The 23,446-nt window shown below is 46.6% G+C and overlaps 1 protein-coding gene across 1 annotated transcript in view; it reads left to right on the forward strand.

The window, feature by feature from the left end:
* LOC119442518 (chromodomain-helicase-DNA-binding protein 1-like) overlaps window positions 1-23,446 on the forward strand; it is a 71,071-nt gene that overhangs the window by 39,720 nt on the left and 7,905 nt on the right. Inside the window, exons 23-30 of the mRNA XM_037707425.2 lie at window positions 33-407; window positions 5,048-5,240; window positions 7,537-7,635; window positions 11,663-11,902; window positions 12,455-12,583; window positions 15,266-15,444; window positions 19,118-19,283; window positions 21,725-21,981. Of these exons, the coding sequence (XP_037563353.1) occupies window positions 33-407; window positions 5,048-5,240; window positions 7,537-7,635; window positions 11,663-11,902; window positions 12,455-12,583; window positions 15,266-15,444; window positions 19,118-19,283; window positions 21,725-21,981 (1,638 nt within the window). The remainder of the gene's footprint in view (window positions 1-32; window positions 408-5,047; window positions 5,241-7,536; window positions 7,636-11,662; window positions 11,903-12,454; window positions 12,584-15,265; window positions 15,445-19,117; window positions 19,284-21,724; window positions 21,982-23,446) is intronic.

Genomic DNA, 23,446 nt, shown 5'->3' on the forward strand with positions numbered 1-23,446 from the left:
TTAACAAAGTGCTACTGTCACTCTCGTTTCAGACTCGATGCAGTTGCTCTGGATGCTGAGTTGCAAGAGAAGCCGCTGGCTGACCTTAAACGGTTGGCAACTATGTTGCACACTGGCTGTGAGCAGGCCATGAAAGAGAACCAGTCATCTGCTGCAAACACTGACACTCCAGATGCCAACAATGGAGGTGCACCAGGGCGGCGGAGACATCAGCGCACAACCTTCAAGCTGTCTGGTGTGTCGGTGAATGCCAAGTCGGTGCTGGCCAGCTATCAAGAGCTCAGTGTACTGGACGCTGTGCTGCCTGTCAGTGCGGAAGAGCGAAGGCACTGGACATTAGACTTGCCAACCAAAGATGCCCACTTCGACACTCCTTGGTCTGTGGCTGAAGATTCTGCTCTGCTCAGGTTTGTTATGCTTTCGAAAAATCATCCACTGTAACTGTAATGTGTGGTGTACAATCTCACACTTCCCTATCTCTAATCCCACCTTCCAATTTCAAAGGCCATGCATTGCCATACTGCTAATGCCAAATGCTGCTGCTAAATTGAGGAAATTTGTCTTCATTAGACACCATCTATAGCTGTTCGAATTGCACCTCTGGTAAACTCGGGAGTAATGAAAACTGGTCTCTGAAAACTGAAATCAATGTTTCTCCTGCTTATTATGAATATCTGGTGTGGTAACATTTAAGAGTACAGTCAACCCACTTACAACAATATTCAAGTGCCACGAAAATTTCATTGTTATAACTGATAACTGTGATAACCGGGTTGCATGAAAAAAAAAAATGAATATAGGGGGATGGCAGAGCTGTTGTGAGAAAACTATAATGGCGGGTAGGCCAATGCCCCTCTCCAGTCAACTTCCTCCACCCGGCTGCTGATTGTGTTGACTCGTATAACTGTTTAACTCTGCTTCCTGCGCTCTCTGATCGCGTGTGACAAGTCGCGGCTGTCGGCGTTCAAGAATGGCACTGCTATAGTAAAACCTTGTTAGCACGGAAACATTAAACAAATGCTTTCTACATCAACACGCTTTTATTTACTGAATGTATCGGCAGAATCCTGTTTCTATTTTGCACAAAGGCAATGCGGAAGCTGCAATTCTCTTCTTGTGACTGATTAGCGCTCGCAGTTGCGCGAAGGCCTCGTGACTTCTTTCACAGCGCGGCCGTGGTGCACGTCTTCCATCTGAGACACGCTTTTCACTACCGCGTGCACAACCCGATTAGTACCGTATTTATTCGAATCTAGGCCGATAGTTTTTTTCAAATAATCACATACGAAACTCTAGGGTCGGCTTAGATTCGAGGATTTTAAAAAACGCGCCAGTTTTTAACTGAAACCGATAAATATGGTGCATAGTTAGCGCCATCTAGAAAAGTCAGTATCGCAGCCGCTACTAGCCGCGCCAGTAGCCAGCTGAAGTACACGAGCGACGTCGCCATTTTGACCTGCGTCGTATCGGTAGTATTGGTATGGTGCAGCATCGGCGCGCGGTGTGGCGTTATCGTAATGGCACCAAATAGGCGATGCCACTATAGTGCCGCTTTCTAAACGAATACTGTATTTATTCGAATCTAACGCGCACTTTCAACACTACCCTAAATCTGCGTCGGCATTTCAAAATGGCCGCCTCGCACGCGCGTCGTGCCTAGCTACCGTAGCATGCGGAAGCTTCCTCCGTGTGCTGCAGTACACGTGCTTAGGCAATAGTCTACCGTCTGTCTTCACGTTCTCAGCGTCTGCTCTATCAGCATGAAGTACCGAGTTCATCACGATGCCGCATTTAAAAGGAAAGTGATCATCTGTGCGGAGACGGACGGAAATCGGGCCGCATCACGGGCGTTCGGAGAATCCGAAACTTGCGAGCGGGACTGGCGCAAACAGGAGAGGATTTTCGCCAGCAAAGCAATGCGGAACGGTTTCAGTGGACCGAAGCAGGACGTAATCTGCGACGATCCACTCCGGCGATACGATCAGGCTTGGCCCTATCTTGAAAGCAATCTGCGACTGGTAAAGTCCGCCGCGCGCCGTGTTTGCGCCGCGTTGAAGCGAGAGGCATGCTAGCACGAAGGCGCGCTTCATCTCCAGCGTTTTGACAGTTCGTTTCCGCGGTCAGCGAGCGAGGTGTGTTCATGTTTGCTTGAGCGCGCGTGACACCGTGCTTGTTAATAGCAGGTCTACTAATTTGCTACCGCATTCGATGCATCGCCTTTCGGGCGAAACTGCGACTTTTTTTATTCATCGCAGCATCAGTGCATCGGGAGGAAATCTATTTTACCAAATTTTTCCTCACGGAAAACGGGCGCGCGTTACAATCGAGGAAGCGTGAGAATCGAGTAAATACGGTAGTTGTGCTAGCCGTAGAGGCATCCTCAAACGTTCAAACCGGGCGGAACTTCGGCATCGGTCTGTCGTTGGAGGGGGCCACGGGAGATGGTTTTTGCGTGCGCCGCAACGTGCGCTCCTTCCAAAAATGCAGCATCTCTAATGCGCTGGATGGTACTGAATATAGCGCACTGTTTGAAGATGTCAGCAGTAAGGAAGATAGCGACGAGGCTAGCAGCGATGGTGACAGAATGAGTTCGGCATGTTCAAATTTAATAAATGCTGTTTCATTTTGCGATTGCTGTCCTCGCTTTTTCGTTCGGCCTACATTCGAGGTAAGTTTTTTTTTTTTTCGGACTTCGAACTTTTGGGGGGTCGGCTTAGAATCGGAGTCGGCCTAGATTCGAGTAAATACGGTATTTTTTCGCCCGTGTCGCCAGGACGCCATCCATCGCAATGTAGACGTTGCTCTTTATCCTCGCCAGCTTTGCACTGAGTAAAAACGAAACTATTGTTTGCCGCAACTGCGGCCGCTGTCGATGTGATCATGGACGGCGACTACGCAATCATGAAGGCGCGCAGCCAATGCCCGGAGTCAAAACAAAACTACCATTTGCCACAATCGCTGCGGACGAAATCGCGGCCGCTATTGACGCGATCATGGATGGTGACTACACAGTCATGAAGGCAGGCGGCCAGCGCGGTGCTATGCGCGGCGGTAAACGCAAGAATAGAGGCTTTACTGGCACAAATAGGCACGAAGCGTTCCGGCGTTGCTGTCATTCCAGTACAATTTTCAGTGATGACTATGGCAATGCGAACTTCGTCGCTTTGTTTCGGTGGGCGCTAATGCCGTATTGGCTCTGGGGGCGAACTCCACCGCTGGAAAAGCTGGCGCCACCGTGAGCGTGACGTATGAGGGATCACGTGGACACAGCGGCCACGTCGTCTGCTTCGGAACCGTAGAAGCGAGCTGAAAACGAAAGTTTAGTCCCACCTGCGCTACGGTTCTCATTAAGCTCTACAATAGACAATGGCTGCCTTTGAAGGCGTCCGACATTGTAGGCTATTGCTCGGCACCGCAGTGCCGTACGCAGCGGAGCCCGGTCTCAACCTTCACACGTACACGCAGGCCAAGAAGTTGCATGTAGCTTGGATTGCGAAACTTAGAACCGGCAAGCAGCCATTGGCTACAACTTGTGTGTGTAGCAAGCACTTCTGTGAGGAAGATTTCTGCTATGGCGTTGAGGCTGCTATGTCCGGTGAGTAGCAGAAAGCGCGCACTGAGAAGCTCGCCCGCGTGCGCTGCTCGGTTAATGTCATGAAGATTTGGTCTATGGACTTGTGGATGCTAGGTACTGGCAAGTTCACCAGAATGGAAAGGGCACGGTAAGAAGCGCATTAAAAAAAAGGCAAGGCATATGCTCATGTTTGTGTTAGCACCAAACAATGAATGTACTGGATTAAGTAAAAAAACCAGCGGGAAATTCCTTGCTGAGAAGAATGATAAACATACAGTGCGACGCCACTTGAGAAATAAATAAAAAAAAAATTATTGAATCGTTGCAATGGCACATCACAACTCGCCGTATAGTGTCGAAGTCCCTAGTTATAACAAAATTATTTTTGAGCAGCTCTGATAGTGTCCACACCACAATGATTGCTTGCATACTGTCAAATGTTCACATGCTGCAGCCTAAAGCTCACGGCACGGTGTGAAAACGCGCTCGCACCAAAGGGAAACTTCGCCAGCCCAGTGCAGTTGGCGCAGTCGATTCATGTTTCTGTTGGCAGCGCCGCGTAAAGCTATGGGCGCATCCCATTCGTGTTCAGAGGGGTGGAAGGGCAATGGGAGAGAGGCGCGCGAGGCTGGCGATGCGAAGGATGGAAAACAGCGTGTGCATCGGCACGATTATATTAAAATTTTTTCCAAGGAGTTCGCATTACATTCCCTGTCGGCACGGACGCCCTGTAGCCAGACTTCGGTATAACCGATAATGCAGCATGGGGGCATTGTAGCAAGCGTGTTATTTCACCATAGAAAACATACAAAAGTTGATGGTGCAGCAGCTTCTCATTGTTATTACCGATATATTGTTAAAACCGGTATTGTTATAAGTGGATTCGACTGTATTGCATTTTTCGAAGTGTTAAATTCAGGGTGCGCATTGCAATTGAGGGCATTGCATTTTCCATTTCTGGCTGTGAAAAATGGATGCGCATTGCCATCAAAGGTGTGTCAGAGTAAATATAGTATTTTGATTTTTGCCTCTTAGCTGCGGCAATTTAGTATGCTGTGCATAACTATCACTTCAATAGTTTAATCTAGACACGATACTGTATGTGCTGGGCGAAGGGCTGCCTTTTCCGAGTGCTGTTCATCGGTAATGATAATGTCATAGGTGCTAAACAGCAATAACTGGGCCAAAAGCAATTCCTCCCCCCTTCTCAGGAGTGTTTGCTGCAAGGCATGTGAGGGATAAATTAAAATAAAATAAAGCTTGTAGCAAAGCTTGATTGCTGGCTTTTGGAGTACCGAAATTTAACACCCAAACATGGACAAAAGTAGACTTGACTAGTGAAAGCATGTTGTATGTTTCTCAGGATTCAGAGCTTTGGTATTGTAATAGCCAATATTTTTGGTGTCAGATGAATTAGTTTAATGAAGCAGGCTAGAACCCCCAATGACTGTGTTGGCCTTACTGTCCTTGCAGAGGCATCTATGAGCATGGCATGGGCAGCTGGGAGTCTATTAAGATGGATCCCAACTTGGGTCTCACTACGAAGATTCTGCCAGATGGTGAGGAGCTGAAGCCTCAGAGTAAACACTTGCAGAGCCGTGCCGACTATCTTCTCAAGCTGTTGCGCAGGGTGCACGCTCGACAGATGGCACTGAAAGAGGGAAAGGTATGTTGCTCTTCTGTTTGCAATCTCCTTTTTCATAGAAGTTATTGTAGTGCATTGCATGGAGAAACAAATCAAGAAATCCATAATGGGCTTCTTCGATTTTTCACTTCTGGCTACCTGCGGGCTGCCAGAGCCAGCCAGAGCACCTTCGTTTTTATCGGGTTGCTCCGCCCACCGCGTGACGCACTTCCGCCGTGCGTTCGTTTTACTCGGGCTGGCACTCTTCTGGCTATCTGCGGGCTGCCAAAACCAGCCAGGACGATTTTGGTCTGGCAGCTCTCTGGAAGTTCTCTGGCTAGCAGACTACAAAAAGTGGCGATGAGCGCTCGCCACCATCTTTGTGAGAATTTGACGGATTGCAACGTGGGTGCTTGCCCGCCCGCGTCCAGCGCGCTCCGCCTTGGCTGACGTGGTTTTGAACTTGGTCTCAGTGAGCGCTCGCGTACTCGTCGGCGCAATTCTTGACATCGGCGCCGTGCATGGATCGCTGATTGCATTACTTCTAGCGTTACCTTACTAGGGCTCTAACGCACCTGTTCCGCCTTGCGAGGCAGTGCAGCGGCAAATCATTTGAAGCTTTTTTTGTGCGTGCGTGTCTCCTATGAATGCTTCTTCCCGGTCGTGAACAGCACGCTGCACTCTCGATCATGCTTGCATGATATCTTCATCGTGTTCCGTACAAGTTGTCCGCAAAGTTGTAGACGCTCATTCCCACGCATTGCAGTGCCTTTTTGGTTCATCTTTCTCTGGTGGTATCCCTTTTCACATCGCCCGCATATATGCGGTGATATCTCTTTTCTGCAGCTAGTGAAGGCGTCGCAGCTAGCCCGTGTTTGCTCCGTCTCTCCGTTGTATGCTTGGGTGGTAGCTCGAAACCGATGCGTTCTAACTATATATATATAGGCCGTTGATGTTAAAAGAATGCACTGGTTGAGATGAGTAATGGCCACACGTACATTACCTTTATTAATGTTCTCATGATTGACCAATACTATTTTAGTGTGAAGCTTTTTGCTGGTCACAAGCGGTGTGCATTTCCATGCGCCATCCGCTGCTCCAGCCAAAACAAACATTCTGAAATCGAATTCAAGCATGTCGGCACGAAATATTATGCGTACAAGACGTACCCGATATCCTGCTTTTTCGTGTTTTGTCAAATGATTTCAAATGTCGCCGGTGGCCGACGTGATCGCCGCGACCAGGCATCCTCGAGCGATCACTTTCGCCATCACTTACGTGTGATTTCGCGTCTTGGCATCGGATGCGTCGCACGCCGTTTGTTGCGCTGTGCAAAGTGAGGTGCCAGTGTGCGTCCTTTGCCGAGTCGCGCGAAATCTTGCAAAAGTGATCATATTCCCGAATGCAAGTATATATTTTCAAGCTGGCAACGCAGAAATGGGCCGACTACGCCAAGCGCGCGGCGCCCGCGGCGGCCGTTGCCATGCTGGTAGCATGCTTACGTTTATCCCGCGGCCAGCTGTTCGGGTGTTCGATTTTGCAAACTTCGGGCAACTTCGGGTTGTCTTGGGATCCCAGCTCACGTGACTTCCTATCAGAACCGGAACTAGCTGGCTGCCGTCTTTCTGGCTGCCAGCGGGCTGCCAGAACTCCGAAAATCGAAGAAGCCCAATATGTGTTGTTGGACTTGGATGGTTTATATAGCATTGGTTCCTAGGTCACAGGACACACCTGTCCTGTGTCTTTCCCATTATTGTCCTCGTCTAAGTTGGTGCTGTTAATACCTTTGACTAGAAATTGGGAACACACACTGTTCTGACTCGCAAGTTTATTTTGAATCTGCTGACCACTCTTGATATGAAGTGAAGCGTTTTGCTGCAAGTGTCTGTTACATAGTACATTTTCTGCTCTGATGGCACACCAGCATGGCTAGACAGCAACATTACTATCCTCCATGTTTCGCTTCGAGGGCACGTCAGCTTTGTCAGCACACAGTTTCGATGCTCGATTATCTTTTTCTCTGCTGCACGGGGTTTTCATGTCTCCCATGCATCTCTCTGTCAGGTGTCTTTTTAATCTGTACAGAATTTCCAAATAGAGTGGCTGTTGCAGATAGTGCAATTCTACCTGTTCAACTTGTTTACTTGGGGACACATAGATTACTTGCATGACTGCTCACATTGCTTAGCTAATCAGCGTACTCTTGCTTACTAGTTTATACTTAATTGGTTTAGGGCACACATCGTAGCTGTTGAATTGAAGCTGCTCAGTGCTCACGGCATGTTCATTTATTAGCATCAAAATATGCTGTTTCACATAAATGTGCATTCTACAACAGGAAAAGCCAAAGCGAAACCGAAAAGCCCGTCCTGAAAAGATGCATCTCAGCAAAGCTATCGTGGACAATGATGACAGCAATGACAGTGACACTGCTATGGTGAGTTCAGTAGTGCCTGAATTGCGGCAGGGGTTTATGATTATTGCCCTGTCGTTTGCCACTCTTACGTGAGTGATTAAGTCAATGACCTCGACCTATTTTTCGGACATGCCTGATAATTCAGACACCTTTGCGGCACCGCCATTATACCCCATGAGCCAATGTATGAGGGCGTCTGAAATCTTGGATGATGAAACCTTTCGCTGTCCGATTTTTCAGACTTTTTGCCGTGACTGCAGGCCCGAAACGGCATTAATTGAAGCACCACAGCTGCCATTTTGTTGATCTTGCAGCCTCGAACCAGTGCTCCCGCACGCCGATCCGCTGGCAGCCATAGTAGTTTTGCACTGTTGTCAGGCTAGCTGCTTTGATGTTGGCTATCAAGCTTCCTGCTGTTCGGTGCTGTGTTCTTCATTTAAGGGATTCGCCACTGTCGGCACTGGTGCCAACTCCGCCTTCTTCATCCTCGCCAACGGCATTGTAGGGTGGAATGCACGGCAAGGACCTAATACGTTGCGTAACGCCGGTTCCCAAAAGTCAGCTTCGCCACAACACAGCGGCGTTGCGCGGTCAAGCATACACAATGTACTGCGGTGAAGTATATCAAGAGTGCAAAGGGGCTGCTGTCACGGGACATAAGATGTGTTCCTTAATCATGCATGCGTGCACCAGCCATCTCTTGTCATCGTACGAGCACCGAGACACCTAATAATTTATCTGGCAGGCTTTTAAACCTATTTCAGACGTGGCTGTGGCAATTTGAGCTCTTGTGGACAGTTTAAGGCATGCATTCGTATTTTTTTTTGGACATCCCTATTTTTTTTAGAAGCTTTCGCAGTCCCTAGGGAGTCCGAAAATTGGATGTTGACTGTAGATATTAACGAGGTTTTGTATATATATTACACAGATAACATAAGGCACAGTTGTTTTCATTGCTGTGTACTGTTAACATTCATTAGTCCAACCTTACTCATAGGAAGCAATTCTCTTGTAACTTGCCATGAAGTTGTTCCATTATTTGTTGCCAAATCTCATTGTGAGAGAGTCTACTTGCAAGCAGGCACTGTATTGTCTTGCAATACTGATGTGCTGTGCAACGCCTAGAACGCGAGTAAAAAGCAGATCATCAGGGTATTTTGCTACTTGACTACAGCAGTTCGTTGTATGTCTTGAACCTTTTAATGCGACGGCGTTAAGTGCACCTTGGTGCGGAAAATCCAGTGTCGGCGTCCGTGAGCAAAAAGTTGCGTATATATTTAGGTATATGTATTTGTGCCACGCCTTGCTATATGACATGTGGTATATGCGGGCTATATTGCCGCACCATTATATCACTAAAGTTGCTCATACCTGTAGTGCTGGTTCAAGGCTGTGAGATAATCAACATGGCAGCTGTGGTGCTTCAATTGATGCCGTTTCGGACCTGCAGTCTTGACAGTTATTCCTCGGAATTTGGAGAATGACAGCCCACAAACAAATCTCATGAAACAAAACCCTGACAGCGCATGCCTTTTATGTTAAGTCTTCTCAGTCTGAAATATTAAAAGGTGTGAAACAACAACAGAAACCAGGAAATTATGTTTTTTTTTTTTTTTGGCGCGGCTGTGCACTACAGTTAAACCTTGATATAACAAACTTGTACTTGCAGCGAAAAACTTTGTTATGTCGAGAATTTCGTTATATCGAGGTTTCGTTAATTCAGTAGAACTAAGATGGGGAAATAAAAATAGTTTGTTACATCTTGAATTTCGTTAAATCGAGGTTCATTATATCGAAGTTTGACAGTACTTCCAGGATCTGCCCACGCAAGAGGCCGCATTTCTACCAGAAAGCTTGCATTCGTGCATAGTGTTCGTTGCAAGCGTTTCTCGGTAAACATTACGGTTACATAAGCTGCAGTTGCCGGGGAGCGTGAGAAGCAGTCGGGGATCTTTGAATGCTATCGCGTCATAAGGCGAAGCTTAAGCGTCCTCCAAGTTTTTTACCAACACTGCTGCCATATTTCAGTAGCCCCCTGTCCTGTGGTTTGGCATGGCCAAAACTTGAACAGTCATAATTGGCTTGCATACTGTCGTGTTGACTAGAGTTTTCACATATTCCTTCCCTTTGACATTGACTATGCGTGGCTAGATTTTGGTCAGTGACAACTCCATCGAGTCTTATGTCAATGTGATTGCATGATTGCTGTGAAATTGGCAATTTAATAAGGCCAGGACTTCTCATGTGACCATTAGCGTTCATGTTCTAAGTGCCTTATTCTACATATTCATGTTATGTTTATACTGAGAAATATTTTTTTTAATGGGCGGAGTGTCATGTGTTTTTAAAATGGTCAAATTGGAGTTTAACATGGCATAGTTTAACCAGTGTGTGAATAGGTGATATGAGTTTGCTATCTACAATTTCTTGGTGAGCAAAAATGAAATTAATTTTGAAAGTTCACATACACCTTGAAGCATGTTCCTTGTCTCTGCATCAGTTGTTTTGCTTATAGCATCCTTGACTGACTTTGTTATGATAAAAAAAAAAGCCACACCTCTTTCTGTGCTGCACACCCCGCATGGCATGCTTTCGTTACATTGCATTGGTGACCTCGCGAACCCCTTTCTTGTTCTCTCCTGCCTTCTTGCCGACGTTGGAGGAGTGGAAGGGAGACAGAAAAGGGGAGACGAAGGCTTACTGTGCAGGGTGAGGGGCACAAAGGTGGATGTGGCAAAGTGGCTCGCATTCTTTTTTATTTTCTTAGATTGGACGTTCCTCTTTAATTTTATGAATTTAATTATTCTAACCAATAATGCGCCATGCGGATATTGTAGTAAGCGGTTTATTTTAACACGGAACACACACAAAAGTTCAGGGTAGGGCAGCTGCTCATTGTTACACTTGAGTATTGTTAAAACTGGTAATGTTACAAGTGGGTTCGGTTCGACTCTTGATTCTTTCCGTCTCAATAAAATGTCTGAACGCTTGTTCCCTCTGCTTTTTTTCATGTAACCTGGTTATAACAGTGGGATTTTCTTGGCACTTGATAATTGTTATAAGTGGGTTCAATTGTAATGCTGGGCATTGGAAGTTGTTTAAAAAAAATTGCAACACCAACATTTTTGTGGCCACTTGAAAAAATATCAACGTAAGGCTGATAAATCTCAAAAAAAAAAAAAAATGTTGTAAGTACTAAAAAGAAAAAGGCAAACAAAAAAGCCTCTTTTTCTGGGCTACCAACTGGATAGTAAATATTTGAAAAAACATTTTCAACGTGCTGAAATTGGCAATTGAAGTCATCAATCTCTGGCAATCAATTTGAATAGGTGTGGTAACAATTAAGCAAAACATTTATTTCGATTAACCTGTCAACAAGTTAATTCTGTGGACTTTTCTTAAGCTCCCTCAGCCTTAACCAGTAATTGAATACTGTATTTGTTAGGCAAGGTTTTTTTCCAGAATTCTTAGCCTTGAAGTCGCTGCTCGCCTTATACGCGAATTTTGCCCTTAAGTGTGGCTTCAAGGCAGCACGAATTTCGCCTCATAGTGTGGCCTTACAGCAGCGTGCGCCAGCATGCCGTGAAGCCACGCTATTAGGCAAGATTCGTGCCGCCATGGAGCTACATATGAAATCAAAATTTGCATATAATGCACATTTTGTGTGTTGAAGCCGCTTTTCCCTCTTTTAAGGATCGCCATCTTGTGTTTTGGCTCTGTTAGTAATTCAGTATTTCGGGCAATCCTTGCCAAGTCGGAATAACCCTTCGGCTACTCTATATCACCTTATGTTAGTGTGCATAACTTTTTTTTTTTTCGTTGGGTCCCCCAACTGCACCCTTGCCTTATAATTGAATAAATACGGTACTAATTAATTGTTCCCTCTATGTTTGGTCATTACTGTATAGTCCTGCTTTAAGAAAAGCAGTGGCATCATTTCCCATTGCACAGTACCAGCAGTAGATGTGTGGAGGTGATTACTATAACGACAAATTCCTGTGCTTGCGTTTTTCTCTATAGCTAATTTTTTGCTGTTTTCTCATTTCAGTCTTCCAAATCACGTAAATTCAAAGTAAAGACAGAAGATGAGACTCACCAGAACAACGCATCAGCAATCATTGATGGTGTGGCCAAGGGTCTCGCCATCAGCCCAAGTGCGACCGCACTTGACGCCAAGCTCAGTGCCGACGGTGGAGGTCCTAAAGCAAAGAGAAAAAAGAAGGAAAAGGATAAGGACAAAGTCAAGGATGGGAAAGACAAGGACAAGGACAAAAAGAAGAAAAAGAAGGTCAGTCTGCTGAGCCTTCTCGCTAGCACTTCATTCTTGAGATTTCTGCGTAATCATACCTGCTGACATGGCGTTGCGCTGCTGAGCACAAGGTTGCGGGTTCGATTTGCAGCTGCATTTTGACCTGTTCTGTGCTACATAAATGTAGTAAACCTCACCAGCTTAACTTATTTTCCCTAGTTGTCTCTTTGGAAAGCTGCTAATGAGCATTGGCCTACATTACACCTAACAGTCATCTTTAACACTTGGCCCGTGTAATACAGGAATGGGTCAAAAGAACTTGTTGCTGGGCAAGGTGGTGCAGTTTACTGTTCATTCTTTTCAATGGCAGGAAGCAGACAGCATACAGAGAATGAGACACATACAAGAGCCACTATCAGCAGGGTGTTGGTGTGGCACCTGTGCGTGTCTCATTCTGTGTGTTTGTTTTGTGCCACATGTACAGGAATGGGCTTTCGATAATGGAACGTCAGGGGTGCAGGTGTGTGTGTTAATGTCAGCTCTTAGGCTCGGCAGCAGGCGGTGTCAATAAATTGTTGCATGTTTCCGCAGCATGAAGGTGGCGTGGAGGGCGCAAAGCCAAAGGGGAAGAAGGACATGCCCGCGATGCACTACACTGCCAATGCTGCACCGCAAGTCATTGAGGCCACTGGTGACCTGGACTTGCAGCTGTTCAATGAGGTTAGTGGCCCATTTGGATCGTAAAAAGAGGCACCACCAGTGTCAATTAAAATATTAGCACGAAATAGAAAAAATCTAATTTTTCCCGTCTAATGTGCAGTTGCTTCACAGTAAGATGTGCACTCACTATATATAGCTTGTTTGTAAATATGCCCAATTCGGACTGCTTTATGCCAAACACTGGATCATACTGTTCTAGTAAATGTTGTTGAGCATGGGAAATGTAAAGGTATGTTCATTTCAATCCTGACTCGGTAGCATTTTATATAAACATTGCATAATTGCCCCACTATTTGTCCCGATTAATTTTGAAGGGCTTCTTTCAGGAGAACCTTGGTTATTTCAAGTACATTACGAGTATTTCTTATGTGTTGGCTATGCATGGGCACTTTTTCCTTTTGGGATATCTGTGCTAAAGAGCGTTAAAAAGCAGGCTTTAATGAAGCTTTAGTGCAGGCTTTAATTTAGTTAAAAAGCAGGCATTAATGAGCTTCCCTTCCTGGGAGGGGGGGAGCTTGCATTAGAATTGGGTAAATACCGTAATCAGACATTGTGAGTCGCGGTTATTGCTTGAAAATCTTCGTTGAGCAAGCTGCAAATAGGGGTTTTTGACAGGCGATGACGTGTGTTCAACGCACTCGCTGTCCTCTAAGCTCCATCGAGACATATACCGCCAATAAAGCGGTCACTATTGGAGTCATTATAGGGGCCAGGTACGTGTGTTCTGACTGGTCAAGTTCAAATTATTCGACGAAGGCTAATTTTAGGATCGAAGCAATGAAGGTTTGGCCCCATCGAAATGCATGGTCTCCGGCCAGGAACTTTGGTCAGAATTGATTTAACCAGAGTCAAATTAACGGAAGTCTACTGTATTTGCATTATCTAGTTTGCACTGAATTATGTGTAATGGAACATGAGGGGGTGCACACCCCCTCACTGTGAACATGAGGGGGTGCACAGCCAAAGCAACTGATCTACATAGCAGGCACAAAAGGTCTTTGCATTGAAGGTGCATTAAATGCTATTATGATCTGCACTTGTTTTATTATGGCTAGTGGCCCATAGCAAACACATTTATCAATGGTAGGGTAGTGTCATTTTTATGGTACTCAGATATACCGATTTGTAAAATATAGCTACAGTTTAGCCGTACCACTTTTTGGATGTTGTAAGGCCAGCTAGGCAGTGATTCTGAAGAATTAATGGGGGGAAAAAAAGGTGCATATCGCTTAGAACTGAGGGTATGAAGTAGTGAAGCATTTTTTATGTTGTGGCTGTGTTGAAGGCCCATTGCCGCAACCAGTGGCAGGCCACATAGCAGTGAGTCTGTGTTAGAGGTCTATTAGACATCTTATAAGTCTTGTTTATCTGACAGTATGGATATATTGCAAGTTGTATTTCCTTCACCATGAGTTCTAGAGAACATTGTGACTTGACAGCAGTCATGTTCACTGATGGAGTATTGTATTTACGCATTGAATACATGCTGATGAAAAGAAAAGGAAGGCTTGGCTACGAGAAGCGTAGATCACTTTTTTTTTTTTCCTATTGTGTTGGCAAGCTCTGCTGTACCAGGATGTCTACAGTGAAATCTCAATATAATGAACTTCAGGGGACCGTGGTAAATTGTTTGTTATTCTGAAAGGTCATTATAGCCAAAGCCCCAAATTTACCATTTCACCCATCAACCCATTGGTTCACATGTTGTCACCCATATGATCTATCCACGAGAACGTCGCTGTTGGCTCTCGGCCCGTGCTGTTACTATTTTCCATAGATTCCATTGCTACGCACTACTGAAGCACCGTATAATACAAGCGACACGTGCAAAACACGCTGACACCGAGGAAACTACCGCCAAAAAGTAGCTCCATGTCGCCTCCAAAGTGCAATGTTTCTTGCTGTTTGTTTTTCACATTCCTTACCGTCCACACTGCAACTGTCTCGTTGGAGGCAGACAGTTCAGCTATGCTGAAGGGCAAGCGTGCGTGCGCGTAAACGACACCATCTGGAAAGTCCAAAGTGCGACCGTGTGGTATCCCTGCGAGAATGGAGGTTACATTTCTCTGCATGCGTAGCTAGTACCGCCGCAGAAAGAAGTGCGAAAGAAAGGCGTGCGCAGAAAGAAGGGCGAAAGAAGGAAGAAACGCGCCCCCATTGCTAGGTGACATTTTTCTGGGAGCAGCATGTGCTCGCAAAATCTGATGCGTCGTCCCTCCTGAATAGATTAAAAAGAAAAGAAAAAAAAGAAAAAGAAAAGAGGTTCCAGCGTGCGTTTTTTCTCTGGCGCCGTACCAGATTTCCCACAAACATTTCTATTTTCTTTCTTTTTTTTCTCGAGCGCTGTCTCGGATTTTCCGAACGCATGTGCCCGGCGTCTGCTTTTTACGCCTTGTCCCCTGCTAGCCTACTGTTTCGGCTGCTGTGAAGGATACGCGAAAGTCTAAGAATCCCCAGATTTCGGAATATTAGTTCGTTGTACTGAGGTGTTGTATAACTGAATAACGAACGTTATTCTGTATAATTCGGTATTCTGAAGTTCGTAGTACTGAAATATGTTTACATTGAAACTATAAGAAAGCTGCAGGGTGATCTCTGAAAAGTTTAATCAAATACGTTCGTTAATTTGGTGTTCATAGTAACGAGGTTTCACTTAATAAAGGTACAATCTGTCATTTTCAGTGCAAGGAGAAGATGCGGCCAGTGAAGAGGGCACTCAAACAGCTGGACACACCTGACTCCTCAATGAATGACGACGAACAAGTTAACCACACGCGACTCTGTCTGCTGAAGATTGGCGAACACATAAACGAGTGCTGCAATGAGTACTCGGACCCAGAGAAGGCCAAGCAGTGGCGTTCGTAAGTGTGCAACTTCTTTTTTTGTTGACACTCTGCTTTGAAAGGTAGCGTGTCTGTAACATTGGCATTCTGACAAGGCCACAATTTTTGACTTAGTTTAGTGAACAATGCAACATTTGAAGTTGTGAATCTTCATATTGTGTTTGAGGATGTTGCAGTCATGCTTGATACTATGCATCCTTTACTCGGTGACAACCGAAAGATGTATGTTTGCAGTGGTAAGTAATGCCGCAGTCCAGCGCGAAAAAAATTTCTGCAGATGCGCCAGTCAATTACATTCGCTCATTTCCATGATATCAAGGCGGAAGTGGACTACTGCTTTCAATACAATCGAATCTCGTTGATTCGAACTGACGCTTTGGTCTTGTCAAAGTGTATTCCAATGGGCGAAAACGCCCGGTAATTCGAACGCACAAGTGTTTGCGATGGTTAATTCGAACGTACTGCTCTCGGCAGCGCGCCGAATCACACGGCGGCGCCTCCGACCAGCATTGCTGTGACCCCGCCATAGAAGAAAAGCTTAGGAGAGACTCCTCAATGCTGCGCGCTGAAGAAAAAAATGTGTCAAACCATTATGAACCCTCATCAAAGAACTCTGGCGGCAGCACGGACGGATCAAACATACTCTGGCACAGCCGCGCGAGCGTATCTTGAAAGCGATCACCGAAGCAGACAGGGAGTGCCGACTGCTGATAACTCCGTGTGCTGTGTTTTCGCCGTTTCGTTTGCGTTGAAGCGCCAGGAGGCACGAAGGTAAAGTCGTTCGCTGCTGCAGGCTCTATTTTGAAAGTGATCGTCTTACACGATGGACCGACGGATGGACGGACGACCGCACAGACAGTTTTCTTGTTTTGTAAGCATTTCTATGCTTACCCAACGAGAACGGGAGACCAATGAGAACGACCCGTTCAGTGACGTACAGGCAGGAAACTGGTGTCATGCGGTACCGCCGGATCGCTTGTTTCGCACTATCGTCTGCTCACATCAGCTCTTGCTCGCGCTTGTTTTGGTTGGCTTGGTTTGGTCTCGTTCGTGCTTGTTTTGAATGTCATGGTTTGCGATTGTTTCTTTACAATGACGAGTCTAAACCGAGACTTCCCGATGGAAAGGTTTTTGGAGACATTGCGCCATATCCGACTTTGTACGACAAGATGGACCCTGAATACAAGGACGTGAAGGCAATACCCAATACCTCATTTTCGTTAAATGCGACGCCGCAAAAGAAAGGAGCACACCAACATGATTATGAGTGGCAACACCTTCGTCATCAACGGCTAGCCCCTTCTCGCACCTTTGCTCCCCTCACCCTCCCTCTGAACTCCCTCGTAACTCCTAAACCTTCGACAGTCTCCGCGCATGCGCGCCTCGAGTTAGCGGCGACAGCTTAGCTCGCTCCCTGAAGTTTCGTTTGCTGCCGTTATCGGGAAGCGAGCGTTGGCCAGTGTGGGCAGTTTCGTGGTCCTCACTCGCTGTGTGCTTGCGCGCCGCAATATTTCACCTTGCACCGGTCATGCATCGTGCTATGGTGCACAAATACTTCAAGAACAAGTCCTTCTTTTAATTCGAACAAATTTTTGGATCCCTTCGAGTTCGAATTATCGAGTTTCAACTGTATAGGCATCTCTCAGGAACCATGTTTTGGAGTACGGAAGCACACGCAGAAGCAGTGTGATTTTGTGGGTGGAGCTTGTACTCAGTTATTAAAGGGTACAGCTACAGCAAAACATTCGCATCACAATTTAAGTGAAGCGTCTCATATTAAGAGAGCTACGGACGATTTCAAGTTACCTTCCTCCCTAGCCATGCATTTCCTCCTCAACTCGTTTGCCCAGTGATTGGGGCTAAGCTCTGCCTTCGCTGGCTCTACATCATGTTGTGACGTGTTGTCGTCTACTTCCGGTTGTCTTGGAGCCAGCGTGCGAAGGCTCTCCAACCTCTCCGCTAGCCACCCGGCCTTCGGTCCCCAGCGAGAACGATCAAGCAGCGTGCGTTGCGAGCGTTCTGTCGCAGCGCCGAGCGTGTCCGGTATTCTGGTAACCACAGGCGATCTGGGTGTTTTGACGGATAGGCAGAGGTGTAAACTAAACCCCCTCCATACCGCTGTGATGAAGGAGCTTCGTAGACGTGAGTGGCCTGATCGGCATGCACGATCCAGCCATCTGGTGGCGCAGAACTTAACCAGCCAAATACAGAGCTAATATTCCTGCAACCAAGTGTAAAACATTTTAAATATATCAAAAGACAATGTGTTCAAGATTACGTTCCTGCCGAAAATTTGAGCCAGCAGCAAAGTAGAAAAAACATGGTTACTGCTATATTAGCTGTGTGTTTGGTTGAGCTTTGTGCTGCCAGGTGGCTGGCACCGCGCAAGCAGTTCACGTTTGCACCTCCGTTCACGTAAAACGTGGTAATATGGCCAGTACACTTGCGCTTGCGTTTACCTGAATACCGGACACGCTAAACTCTATTGTGGCAATCCTTCGACGTGAAGTGACGGCCGCAAACGCATAGGTGCTGGTGCCGTTTGGATACCGACAGTCCGATGCGCTGCAGCCACTCCGCTCGTCTGCTTCTTCGCAGCGGGGCAAGATATCGCAACTTGAAATGTCGTCGATCGCTACGTTTGCAGCCCACAACGCAACAAGGGTGAACCATGGTGCTCGCGAAAAGGAAGAACAAGACAAACACTGACCGCGCAGCTCTCAACATGGAGAACGTTTTAACACAAGCAGACGACACCGGAAGTGCTTTTAGTGTAGTGATACATGTCCTCGTGCATTCTCTTTCTGTTACTTCCTTTTTATAGAAACAAATTAACTAATATCTAAACTATTATGAACAACATCACCATAATGTTGGAAAAATTATGGATGACGCGCCCTGGGCAGCCAAATCGGATAGCTGGCCCTACTGACGTGATATGGTCAAATCGCGTCACTTGGTCACAAAACTCTGCCAATTGGCATGCTGTGATTGGCAACAATGTACCTTTTTAAAACCTAATAATAAATTACATGCTTTACGTGGAGTGCTTAGATGCGTCAATTAATGGATTGTACTATACCAGTACCTATACATATAGCAGTACCTATACTAACGACTCAGTACGTTTGTACAAAATCATCAAAATCGTTTCAGAGTCCCTTTAAGATTGTTGCCAAGTACAGTGCTCATGATGTTTTGAAGTCATTACCTGCCATGGTGGCTTAGTGGCTGTGGCATTTTGCTGCAGAGCACAAGGTCGGTTCATTTCCTGGCAGTGGCAGCTGCATTTTGATGGGGGCGAAATGCAAAAATGCTCATGTACTTAGATTTAGGTGCACGGTAAAGGCCAACAGTAATGGGCATAAAACCACACAATTTAATTTAGTTTAATTTTGAAGTCACTGTTTCTCGCATACTGCCTAACACTGCGCCTGCACCTTACTGCCTAACACTGGGCCTGCACCTTGTTTCCATGTTCACATTCAGTAGTACTAGCTCCATCTGTCAATATGTCCAGTAAAAACTTTCTTGAACCTCCACACGTCCACTGCTATGTGGCACTAGTGGAAGTTTTTTATGGTGATGCTGATGGGCTGAACACGGTGCACTATGCTTTTGTCGAGGACCTATCATTTCTTACCCCCCACTTTGAAAGCAAGGTCTTTACTGACTTCTTTTGTCATGGCAGCAACCTGTGGTCGTTCGTGGCCAAGTTCACAGAATTGGATGCCAAAGCACTGTTCCGACTGTACCGGCATGCACAGAAGAAGAGTGAAGGTGCCGATAAATCTGGTGATCGCACCAAGGACTCCGATAAGAAGGAGCATGACAAGAGGCCAAGGCTGCACGATGAGGTGAGCTCTTCCCAGTGATTTGTGACGGAATTTTAAAAGACGTGTAAGGAAAAAATATCATGTGGTTTGGTCGGTGGATTACACCCCTGAAAGAAACCTTACTGGCATGTTGCCAAGTTTAATGCAACGGCATTGTGAATAAGCTTAACTGACACAAAAAGGTCTCTGATCACTTTCTTCACCTTGATAGGGTTCTTGAATCATCGTTAGTACTATCATTTGCACATCATCAGAAGCAGTAGTGAAAAGATTTCAGTGGAAGCTTTTGAGTCATGATTGCTGGGTCAGTTGGTGCAGAAGCATAGTGAAAAATACGAGACACTTCAGAAGAGAGTCACAAAGATGCAAGTATTTACGTCTCCTATTTCCTGTGTTCTAGTACTACAGTAATCTCGATACAACGAATATCATGGGACTGTTGAAAATTATTCGTTATTGTGAAAACTCATTGTATCAAAAACATACAAACTGGCATTAAAAACTAAGTTTAAGATGAATCGCCTTCATTTGCAAGCAGGACATCCACAAATGTGTTTATGCCGACGTGGGTGATGACGATAGAGCTGGTGTGGATTTGTAATTGAAGCTGTCCAGAGATATTTGCTTGTTGGCACACCTAATTTCTCACGGCTTCGTATTGTCAAACTTGTGCAGTATCTTGGGTTACAAGTTCGTGAAAAAAATTTGAAGTTGACTTATACGTACAGGGAAAGCATAAAATTTTCTTTGTTGTATTGAAATATTGGCAAGGTGTGGAGAGTTAGAAAAAAAGCTGCATTGAATTATCTGCACGAGCTTGCCTTGATGTCATTGATTTTGATGATGTCTGCCCAGGCCTAATTAATTATTTTATTGGTAAAGTTGGATTACATTGTATTCTGAAGAAAATGAGAACATTTACGGCTCCCAAGTACAAAGAAATACAGTAGAACCCCGCTGATACGTTTTTCACGGGACCGTAAAAAAAAATGTAAGAGCCGGGAAACGTAAGAACCGGGGAAACGCAAGAGCCGGGAAACAGGAAAAATTGAGAAATGGAAGTTGTGTTGAACTGCACACAATATTATTTTAATTCTTACGTGTGAAAAAAAGTCATAGTTTCGCCCGAGAGTCGAAGTATCGATTGCAATAGCAAATTAGTAGACAGCTATACAAAGTAAGAATAGTAGTTTCATCGTCCGTATAAACTTGTAAACATTCGCTTATTAACAATATTAACAAGCATGGTATCAGCGCCCACAGGCAAACATGAACACAGCACACTCGATGAGCGCGGACACGCGCTGTCCAACGCTGGCGTGAGGAATTTATGCGCCGCTGCTGAAGTGAGCGAAGTGACCTTCGTGTTGTTGTCGACTCTATCGCTTCAACGCAAACTGAGCGCCGAGAACACACAGCACGCACTAAGCTACGAGCCGCCGACGCACCTACACTGCGTAGACTCTGCCCCCAACGTAGATCGCTTTCAAGATACGGCCCGCGCTACCGTGCGCCGCGCAGTACGCAGTTGATGCCAGAGCACTACGCTGTCCGCTATCCGTCCCCCCTCGCTCTCTCGCTGGTGCCTTGAGCGCAACGGAAGAAGGCGCGCTTCCTCGCCGCTTCTTTCGCGCGCGAGATTTAGACGCGGTCGTCGGCTCCCCTCGCACGCTTCAACTCGCACATGCAGCATACGGCGCGTGGCGACGGCGTTATCGCCCTTGGACTTCATACGGAACATCTATGAGCCAAAACCAATTTTAGGGCCGCAAGCGTCATAGACACCATCTTTAGATAACAAATGCGGATCTCAAGGGCCATACTTTTGCTGGCGGAAAAGTGTCGCCCCCAGCAATTTGGGCGGCCAATGCCATCGTCAAGCAACCAAGCCAAGCGACATTAAAAGTCAAAATGGCCGCTCGGGCCGGCGCGGGGTGGCAGTTCGCAACGTATGATGCGGGAACGGTCCCACAGTTGCGACGTAACAGCGGGGTTACCAATGCGTTAGGTTCTATGGGAGCTGTGCCGGGACCGGCCGAAAACGACATAACAGCCGAGAAAACGTAGCACCCGGGAACGTAACAGCGGGGTTCTACTGTACCTTGAAGCCTGTGACGTTGAAATGTCTTGAATTTCACACTGAAACACCAGTGCCAGTATGGCACTGGTGTTTCAGTGTGAAATTCAAGACATTGAAGTTTTGCCTTCTTCTATTCTAGTAATCAACCTTTTGCCGGAAAATTGAGGAAAATAATGTTCTGCAAGAATACTTTATCAGTCCAAACTGATTTAATCTTTCTGTTTATTGTTGGTTTAAGACTGCAGAGCAGTTGTATCTAATGAGGGTGAAAAAAAAAAGAAAGGCAAGAACAAGCCAGAATTATCATTGATTAGTATAACTAGCCACATAACCAGCCACCCTGTGTGGCACTCGCACTAAGCCCTCTATTGTGAATGTTTAGGGAAGCCAGCCTGGCAGTACACACAGCAGCCTGCATGGAAGTGGGCACGGTGGTCATCATGGCGGCCAACACAGTGGACAGCATGGGGGCAGCAGCCAGCACGGTTCCAATCAGAACAGCGGCAGCCAGTATGGCAGCAGCAGTCATCACGGTGGGCAGCATGGCGTTAAGAGGCACTCCGAGGACGATCACAAGAGGCCAAACAAGCGACCGCACGAGGACAAACCACGGGACAAACGAAATGACAGTGGTGGCAGGTGAGGCTGTGTTCCACTCATTGTGGTGCCAGTAGTATGTTCCCAGCACGAAAGCGATGTAACCGCAGTTATGATGCAGTGAAGTTCTGAATGTAAAAAACTATGCATTATTATGGTTTATAACACAATTTAAAGCAGCACAAAGTAACCAAGAGGCCAGAAAGAAAAAAAGTCGACAGAAGCCATTTCGCAATGACTGTCGACGGTAATAGCATTCAGTCAATATAGTGACACAACGTACAGTATAGACCCCTTGTAACGTAACCGCTTATAGTGCAGGACCGGATATAGTGCAGTCTTTTCAGACTCCCGTTAATGTCCCCATAGCACTCCATGTATACACGTATCGCTTATAGTGCAGTTGCGGGAAACGAAATACCGGTTACAGTGCGGCTGCCTGGGAGTACGGAAGTCAGCGGAGACTGCGAACGCTCCCCTCAAACGGGCGCCTCAAGGAGTGCTCGAGGAAGAAAGAGAGACGAAATGGAGGAGAAGGGCACGTGGTGCGAACGAACAGCCAGTGAGGCTGAAACTAGAATCTTGAGTGCGAGTCGTGAAATATCACGGCGCGCATAGTGAGCAAGGGCCACGAAACTGCCAACCCCGGCCAATGCACGCTTCACGATAATGGCAGTAAACGAAACTTCAGTAACCGGGCGGCGCCGGCACGGCACGGCGAAAGGCGCACACGGAGACTGTGGAATGTGAGAGAGGAGGGCGGCAGGATAGCGGATTTCACCTCGGCATCTCTGCCACTTCGATGGCTCCCCTCGCCTTCCCTCGTAGCTCTCTCACTTCCGACTGTCACGGTTGCGCGCCTGCCACTGTGCAGGCGCTGCCGCTCCAGCCGGCACGGCGCCAGCTCCCCGAAGTTTCGTTTACTGCCGTTATAGGGAAGTGGGCGTTTGCCGGCGTGGGGCAGTTTCGTTGGCCGGCTTGGGACAGCGCCGCTGCTTCCCTCTGCGCCGTAGCCGCAGCGTGCAAGTCAACACGTGACTAGAAAGAGGAAGCATAAAGGAGAAAGAAGGGTTCACTGCCATTTTCTACGCGTGGCTACGGTAGCGTGGCTGAGACTTCGGCACGTACACGCATGTTCCGGCGCAACGCAGAATCGGCGACCTTGCCATTTGAGAGAGGGTGAAATTTCCGCCGCGTTGTTTTTTTTGTTTTGTTTTGTTCGCGCGCGACATTGAGGGGTCTCTCCTAAGCTTTTACTCTATGGCGGTGTCGGAGCAATGCCGGTCGAAGGTGCCGCCGCATGATTTGGTTCGAATTAACGAGATTCGACTGTAAATTGAATGCAAACGTTTTAGCCGCATTCCTCGACTGTCGCATATGCGTGACGGCTCGGTGCACATGTTTTGCATATGTGCGGGCCTTGAAAATTGTTGCTTTGGTTATAGCACGGTACCGCTTATAGTGCGGATATTCGCGACTCCGGCGACTTACGTTATAAGCGGTCTAC

This window comes from Dermacentor silvarum, chromosome 2, assembly GCF_013339745.2.
Source record: "Dermacentor silvarum isolate Dsil-2018 chromosome 2, BIME_Dsil_1.4, whole genome shotgun sequence".
Lineage (NCBI taxonomy): Eukaryota > Metazoa > Arthropoda > Arachnida > Ixodida > Ixodidae > Dermacentor > Dermacentor silvarum.